This window comes from Saprolegnia parasitica (genome assembly GCF_000151545.1).
Source record: "Saprolegnia parasitica CBS 223.65 unplaced genomic scaffold supercont2.3, whole genome shotgun sequence".
NCBI classification, from domain to species: Eukaryota; Oomycota; class Saprolegniomycetes; order Saprolegniales; family Saprolegniaceae; genus Saprolegnia; species Saprolegnia parasitica.
In genome coordinates this window covers 678283-686751 of record NW_012156397.1, presented here as the reverse complement: position 1 = coordinate 686751, position 8469 = coordinate 678283, and the positions used below count along the sequence as shown (strand labels likewise).

The window sequence follows — 8469 nt, the reverse complement described above, 5'->3', positions numbered from 1 at the left end:
GAGGTTCTCCGTCTGCTCTTCACGATTGCGGCGCTCGAAAACTACGAAATAATCCAAATGGACGTAAAAACTGCGTTCCTGAACGGCCTCCTCCCTGAGGACCCGGCCATCTTCGTCAAGCTCCCTCCAGGGATTGACCAACCCGATCCATCGCTGCTTTGCCAACTTCTCCGAGCCCTTTACGGCCTGAAGCAAAGCCCACGCATCTGGTACGAGACCTTCGTCCAGTTCATGGAATCGATCGGTTTTACCCGTACGCGCAAAGACCGCTGTGTCTTCACCAAGCGCTACGATGGACGTCTCGTCTACATCAGTCTCTACGTCGATGATCTCTTGATCTTTGCACCCACGCGTGCCATCGCCAATGAGATTCGAGCGGTCCTTAAGGCCAAATTCCAGATGAGCGACCTTGGTGATGTCGCCTTCATCCTTGGCTGGCAGATCATCCGTGATCGCCGCAACCGCACCATCTTCATCCATCAGACAAAGTACATCTCGGAGCTTCTCGCTCGGTACAACTGTCTCGAAGGCAAGTGGGCTCCTACGCCGCTTGAACCGAACCAGGACCTATCGTCCGTCAACAAGGACTCGGACCCGAAAAAGGTTGCCACGCTTGCGACCTACATTCCTTATCGGTCTGCCGTCGGCTCGCTTATGTACCTCGTACTTGGCACTCGCCCGGACCTGGCTCATGCCGTCCAACAGCTTAGCCAGTATTTGAATAGTCCTGCACTTGGCCATTACCGTGCCGTGCAGCATGTTCTCGCGTACCTTCGCGGTACACGCACCATGGGCATTACCCTTGGTGGTCTCTCTGCGAGTTCCTTTCCCGCACTCGAGGCGTACGTCGACGCTGACTACGCCAAGTGCACCGACACTCGTCGCTGCATCAGCGGTTATTTCACCCTTTTCTATGGCAGCCCCATTTCATGGCTCGCCAAGAAGCAACCCACGGTTGCTCTCTCTACTACCGAGGCGGAGTACACAGCTCTCGCTAGCTGCCTCCAAGAAGGCTTGTACCTCAAGTACCTCCTCCTCGATCTGGGTTACGACCTCAAGGATCCCATTCCGATCCACGAGGACAACCTCAGCACCATCAAAATCGCCAAGAACCCCGAGTTCCATGGGCGTACCAAGCACATTGACGTCAAGCATTTCTTCGTCAAAGAGCTCGTTGAAGCTCAAGTCTTCGAAGTGGTCTACTGCCCTTCGCAACACCAAATCGCCGACATTTTCACGAAGGCTCTTCCCAAGGACCAGTACCGGTACCTTCGTGAGCGCCTTGGCGTCGGTGCTCATGCCACCGACACGACCGCGGCTCCGCGCCGTTAAACGCTTCATGCGTTGGTCTGCCTATATGTCTGTGCGTCCTTCCTGTGACACCATCTCTGGGTCACCTCTGTGCTCTGTGTTTTTCTCTTTTCTTTTCCGTCTCTTGGTCTCTCGACCTCCGTGCCTCGACACCATGTTCTCCAGGGAGGCTGGTGGTCCCACGGTTTTGACGAGTCATCTTTTCTGCCCCATTACGCATGGGAGCAGTCACCACACGTGTGACAGTTTGTGGACCTCATGGTCCTCATCACTCAGCCTCGTACCTACGAGCCGGCTTCCCCCACATTTGCACTTGGGGAGGCTGTCAAGATCGCAACTGCAAACGTTGGGATCGCCGACTCGAAGACGTCCGACTCTTCGTTGGTTTTCGGTGGTTTTCTCCGGCCTCTGCCACGTCATTGGCTGTTTCCACCGTCAGTAGGCTTTTTCCCCTCATATCAAGTATGAGGGTTTTGCCACTGAGGAGTTTGTGTCGCAGCTAGCGTGCCCCTCTCGTAATATAAGATATCACGGGTCGGGTCGTGTGGAGCCGTTGGCTTCACTCTTCGATTCCGCCGCCCGACTGCGCACGTCCACGTGCGCCTTTGAGTGGTCCCATCTTTTCTTCCTCTTCCTCTTTTCCTCTGTCTTGTGCTCCACTAGCCCAGCTGCTAGTTTGTTATATACCATGTGTCTTTTCTCTTTGCGATGCCGACATACATGGCCCACGCGTACGGGTGTGTATACCTCCGCGCCAAGTTTCCAGGGCTCAAGCGCCCGTTCGTGTCGCCACTGGGCCGCCCGGCAGGTGTCTACGCCATTTGTGTGTTCGGTCTTTGCTGGATCTCGCTCTTGGTTTGTCAAGATGACAGCCTCTTTCTATCGCTCGTCGCCGTCGCTACAGCAATGCTTCTGGCAGTGTACTACCACTGCCATGCCAAGCGGCACCAGTCGCTCTCGGAAGACGAGCGTAAAATCTTCTTTTTCGCGCATGTCCGCCAGCGTACTACTACTCTATCCAAAATGAAACACCGATTTTCAAACAAAATAACGTAGGAAACGAGGCGGCCAACCACCATCGACGTCGACGTCCAAGCAGCGAACTGTGGCAGAATGTCCGGTCGCGGCGCGTGCGAGAGCTCATCCAGCTGCACGGCGCGCAGCCCAAGTCACCGGGCCGCTTGCGGCAAATGTGGCTTTCGTCGAACGAGTCCATGTCAAGAGAGCGGCAGCCCAAGACACGTGTGGTGCCGCACGATACTGCGCAGGCGACGACGACGCGACCAGCAGCCGCTGTGGAGCCACTCGAGCTCCAAGACGTGACAGATCACTAGTACGCGTGTACATCAACGTGCTTCGCGTTAGCTTCATTCTTGCACAAACGTCGCATACTACGAAGCAATCACCTTCTTCATTCGCTCGCTGGCCAGTAGTGCTGGTGGCGGCGCTGCTTGCTCTTCTGTAGGGGGCGCTTGCAGCCGCGAGAGAGGCACACGACGACTCGCTGCGTAAAGTCCTTTTAGGCATCGCGATCAGCGGCAGAGGCATGCAGTTTGATGCGGTTCCCGAGAGACGGCTGCGACGGAGGCGGCGTCAGCAACTGCTGTCGCGGTGCCGGACCATCGGCAACGTGATCTTGGTACGGCCTGAAATACAGGGCACCTCGGGCGGGGAAAGAAACGAACATTGGCAACGTTACGAGAGACGCCATCCTTCAGGCGCAGCACGTGGACCAGCAGGCGCCAGTGCTGGCGTACAAGGATCTCACTCAGCGGGGTGCAGGCACAGCGCTTATAGAGCGCGACGTCGGCGGTAGTCAACCTACATGCTTCGTCGTTTGAGGCCTTGATGGAGTGGTATTGGCATGTTTTTGATAGCATATTACCGTTGTCACGCCAAGGAGCGCCTTGCGTTGCACAAGCGACGACCGAGCGTGACGCGGGAAGCGTCGTCGTTCTCGTCCTCGATGCACTAATTGCGCCGACTCGGCGCACATGTTGTGCCGCACGAAGTAGTGAGGGCAATGGTGCGATGACTGCTGATGGCCATGGCGCAGCTCGTGCTGTAGGCCTTGGAGGCCCTCCAGGTTGCGTGTTTCAAGATCCGTGCGTGTGCAGCGTGCCACGTTTTATCTGTAACAATGTATTTAATACATTGATAGAGATACGCATTGGTCAAATCTGAGTTGACTATGGTATACAAAGTTCTAGCTTTTTGTCGGCTGGAGACCTGCAGAAATGGATATTGCATGTGAGAGGTGTCCCTTGAGCTAAAATCGACTCCACACATTTCCACCGTTGGCGCCGCCATGAGCTCGACGTAGGAGCATGGAAGCGAGGGTCGAGGTTGACGCGTGTACATGCATAGGGACAGCGACGAAGACGTACCTCTCTCCAAGCTCCGCGAGCAGCCGGCCAAGCCGAGCATGAAGCGGCAGATCGTCGACGATGACACGGACTCGGACGAGGACAAGCCGCTCATGACGATGAAGAAGGTCAAGAAGAGCAGTAGCAGCAGCAGCGAGGACGACGACCAACCGATCTCTGCGTTCAAGAAGAAGCCCACGGTCAAGAGCGAACCCAAGATCAAGGCCGAGCCCAAGGTCAAGGCCGAGCCCAAAGTCAAGAAGGAAGCGAATGGCTCCAAGAAGGTCAAGAAGGAGGCCGATGTCAAGATCGAGAAGCGGACGCTTGCGGCTTCGACCAAGTCGACGCGCAAGGTCGCACACATTGCGTTCAAGCAGCAGGAATGCTCCGAAGCACTCTACGACACACTCAAGGGACGGCTCGTCCAGGAGCTTCTCTGCAGGTAGGACAGCGCCACGCTTGCCAATGGCTCATCATGCTACATGTAGGTGGTGGTATGCGCTCGATTGGCCGCCGAAAGACTCCAACTACGAAGAGACGGCTGACTTGCAGCCGTTGGACGGCTTTACGGGCGCGTTCATTAGCGTCAAGGTACATCCATATCTTGTCTCCTTGAGCTTACGATGCGTATGCAGGGTGACAACATGGGCTCGATCGTCGACAAGCGCAACAGCGGCGGGAAGCCGACGTTTATGACGTTCTTTGCGATGCCGGCGAAAGAAGTCCAGGAGCTGCTCGTCGTGGTAGGCTGCCACGCAGCCAATGCAGCCTCGTGATAGCATGGTTGATAGGCGTACAAGAACCAGATGCAAGTGCTCGAGCGCCACGAAGGCGCCGACTGCCCACTTCTCAAGGACCTCAAGACGTCCCTCCTCAGTGCCCAAAAGATTGACAGCGACAAGGCCGAGAAGGGCGGGCTCAAGGTGCTCAAATCCTTCACCGAGGTCGCCAAGCGGTTACGGGATCTGTAAGGCGGCCACGATGACAACCGCCACCGACCTCTTGTACCACCAACACGACCCACCTTGTGCATGCACAGCAGTCTTGCTAGTCGCCTCGGACCCTGCATTTCCAGTCCCTTCCTCGTACTTGGTGTCGGTCTGGACGCAGTGACCACGGCAGACCTGTGCCAGGCGATATGGGGATCACCATACCATACACCGGGTCACAGAAATGGTACTTGGCTGGGAAGGAATCGAGCATTGTGAGTCCACTTGCTCCACCAGACCGACCCTGCTCCTTCTGGCACGATTCTAGTCGGCGTATTCCCAGTCGCTGTACACCACTACCAACTATCTAGAACACGGGCAGGGAGGGTAGACCGTCGAGAATCGCGTAAAGGAGTGTCGAATAGTTGCATGCGATTCCACGTGCAGTTCGTTGGCGGTAATGCCAAGCCGTCTCAGAACATGGTTTTTCGACGGACGACAGGTAGCCGCCAGTCGGTAGCACAGCTTGCTGCGTGGGCTACCGGTGGGCATGACCGGTAGGTGGCTGCACGGTAACGTCCAATGCAGAGGCAAGGATGGGACGAAGCCATCGAGGCAAACTGCTATCGTCCGCTGAGCTAATCGACTGCGTGACGGCGAACGACAATAGTGTAGTGGAGGAAAACAGAATCGACTACAGACAGCTAAGTTGTTGATCTTACATTCCATCATGCGAGCTGCTCGACGTAGCTGTCCTTCTTGGTCGGCGTGTCGATGTACAGGGCAGGCGAATCGACCGGCATCTTGATGGGGAGGCCAAGGCGGAGTGCAATGGCGTTCCAGACCTTGTTAAGCCACCAGTTGGGGTCGTCGCGGCGGAGCTGGATCGGCTCGCGGAGCGAGTAGAGGACGATACCGACGACCTCGAGCCCCCACGCGGGCCAGTACAAGGTCGGGACGATGTTGCCAAAGATCCAGCGAATGAGGAGCGCCGCGTACAAGTCGGACGTGAGCATCGAGAGGTTGAACATGAGCGCCTCCGTGACGCGGAGGAAGACCGAGACGACCGTGTAGAAGACATACATGGTGAGGACGTAGCCAAAGGTATAGCCGATCGTGGCGCCGTCCCAGTCGACGGCCTTGAACTGGTCGTATTCGAGGCAGTAAAACTGGATGATGGAGATGACGAGGCCCCAGATACCAATCATGCCGAGGCACTCAATGTTGGCGTCAATGCCGCCCTTCTTGACCGCATACTCGTTGAGGAGGTTCGAGACCGCGTAGCCGAGCGAGCCGAGCAGCGCATACAAGTTGCTCTTGACCTGGTCCGGGTAGTCGCCGTCCTGCGTCGTCGCGAGGAAGATGAGCGTGCAGCCGGCAATGGCGAGGATGCAGCCAATGATGTGGACGGGGAGGTACTTGCGGCGGAGGAAGAGGAAACTCAAGATCGTCACAAACGGAATCGTCATGTGCACGACGAGGCCCATGACCGCAAAGTTGGAGAGGCCGCGGAAGGCGAGCACGACACAGTAGTTGCCTTCGACGTCGACGAGGCCGAGGATCGCCCAGTACCACCACGGCAGGTCCACGCGCGGGCGCTTGGCCACGACGTGGTAGACGAGGTACGTGACCGTGAGGCCACCGTAGAGGAAGAGCGTCTGGAACGTCGGGAGCGATGCGTTGGCATCGTTCAGGTACCGCGTAAACACGGACGTGATGACGAGAAGGAGCGAGATGACCTGGCCATACGCTGCGTTCGTGAGCTGGCGCCGCGCTTCGGGCGAGAGCATGCCAGTGATGCTCATCGTGGCAAGTTGGAAAGTGATGATGCTCTCTGGCCAAGCAAACCAAACGGCAAAGTGGGCGAGCTACCAGCTGGTGCGAAATGGCTGCGTCGAGAGACAGGCCTGACCTCAAAGCGACGCATCAAACATGAACCAGTGATCTCAACGTACTCGGGCTGTCTTGCGAAACAACGAGGGGAATAGGACAGCGGCTCGCGTGCGTCTCCTCGGTGCGTCGGGCGGCGACGACTCGTCGGGAAGGCTTGGTGCCACAACCGTCGTGACTACCCCAAGGTGTGTGCCGGATCATCCAGGTGGCACCAAAAGCACATGGGCGAAGACAACATAAAGTTCCTTAAGAAAAAACCGGACGCTCGCCTTCCCGACGAACGTCTTGTTTGAGTGGACCTGGGACAACCAAGCACCGTGGGTACACTGGTACAGCGGCGATGGCGACGGGAGTTGTCTCGCGTGACTAACGAGCCGTTTTTCGCGCCATGGCGTTATCCAGGAAAGCTAGAGCTAAAGCTAGTGCTCTCGTCCAGGCATCACTTGTCTTTGTCGTCGCTGGGTAGCACGCACGTGCCGTCGCGCGCTGGATGGCGTGTCCTTCCTATCACGACACGGTCGATGGCGTGTCCTTCCTCTCACGATGGCCGGCGAAGTGTGCTGTAAGCCGTTGCCGTTCTCGATGCTGGCGAAGATGTCGGATTGGAATCTTGAAGCGGCCGCCATTGGTAGGCGAAAATGACGGTGCGCGGCTCATGAGCGGTCGTGACTCGACTTGGGTATCGGGTCGGTCCTGGGTGTAGCATAAACATGCCGCAGATGGCGACGACGACGTTGAGGCGGAGAGTGGGACGAGCCTTGACGTCGATGGACCAACGAGGCATCGCAACGGATGGTTGGCACACGCGCACTCATACCGGTAGCGGTGGCTGCGCATGCTATGCGCTGTCGGACGAAGGAGCTGCCCATTCGCCTTGTGAACGGGGGCAGTGCACCGGTGTACACGGTTTCCCGATTCCAGAGTCCATCTTCTACGTGCAGCTTCTCCACCCCATCGTTATCAGTGGCGCGTACGCGTGCTAATGGCCAAGTCCACTTTAGTAATATGCCAGTCATGTCGGCCAAGAACAGTGTCGAACAGAGAGCGTTCTGTTCGTTCCGGTATGCACGGTGGCCACTCGAGTACACTGTACACCGGTGTATGATCCCGATTCTCTCGGTGAGCTATCTCGGTGGTGCACCCGTTGCATCTCGTCGCAGGCAGCGCTTGTGCGCACAAAGTTGTGGCGACGAGAAGCTACACGCTGGTTGAACATGCCACCCAGGGTAAGAAAAAGGCGCGGAGGAGTCCTCGAACACTCGTTTTATCTCCGCTGCCTCGTTGTTGTGTACAGGTTGTCTGCCACGACATCGTGACCACAGCTTGGAGTCTATACGTATTTGTTTGTTTGGCATTGATCGGGCCATGACAGGCTGGGTCGTCTAGCGCACTCGAGCGCGGAAGCTTGAGGTTTTCCTGTGCTGTCGATTGGCCGGCTGAAGGCGGGGAGGACGTCAACCTGTAACCGAGGCACCAAGATTCGATCGCTTCGAAGAGCAACCATGCGCTCGTTACCGCTACTGTAGAGTGAACGCTCCGAGCCTAATACCGTAGTACCAATGCGCGTCAGTGCACCTCCGCAGCCGCCATCATCGACCACGACGGTATGGCGACAACGGTTGAATGCAGGCGGTATTAGACAGGCGATGATCCGTAGGGGCAGAGGCGCAGAAGAGGACTGGAAAGGCCTCGCCACAATCGCGTTGCGGCCGCCTCGTTGCGCCGACCGCATCGTTTGAAATATCTTTCACTTCTGCCACGAATTCACGAATGTGTCTTGGTCGCAGACTCGAACAATGGCACGGCAAGGGAATCCCAAGTCCCTTGAACGAGACGCTGGGAAGAGGCAACAAGCCATGGTGGCGGTGGGCACCGTTGTTGTTGTTGAAGTGGGTCGTCAATTACAATCGATGAAACTCAATCGAACTTTTTGCTTCTGTACACTCGGTTGAGAAACTCGATCTAGGCAG

The 8469-nt window shown here is 56.9% G+C and overlaps 3 protein-coding genes across 3 annotated transcripts; 2 read left to right on the top strand and 1 right to left on the bottom strand.

Moving 5' to 3' along the window:
• Positions 1-2217: 2217 nt before the first annotated feature.
• Positions 2218-2645, top strand: SPRG_19050 (hypothetical protein; the record flags this gene model as incomplete). Its single annotated transcript, XM_012339858.1, has 2 exons — positions 2218-2314; positions 2368-2645. The coding sequence occupies 2 exons, from the start codon at positions 2218-2220 to the stop codon at positions 2643-2645; spliced, it is 375 nt and encodes a 124-aa protein (XP_012195248.1).
• A 974-nt stretch (positions 2646-3619) lies between these two features.
• SPRG_19049 (hypothetical protein) lies at positions 3620-4648 on the top strand (the record flags this gene model as incomplete). The annotated part of the gene is made up of 5 exons (XM_012339857.1): positions 3620-3630; positions 3679-4119; positions 4166-4268; positions 4313-4420; positions 4469-4648. 5 exons carry the CDS (start codon positions 3620-3622, stop codon positions 4646-4648), a joined length of 843 nt encoding a protein of 280 aa, XP_012195247.1.
• Positions 4649-5334: 686 nt separating this feature from the next.
• SPRG_19048 (hypothetical protein) lies at positions 5335-6411 on the bottom strand (the record flags this gene model as incomplete). Its single annotated transcript, XM_012339856.1, has 1 exon — positions 5335-6411. One exon carries the CDS (start codon positions 6409-6411, stop codon positions 5335-5337), a length of 1077 nt encoding a protein of 358 aa, XP_012195246.1.
• Positions 6412-8469: the final 2058 nt, after the last annotated feature.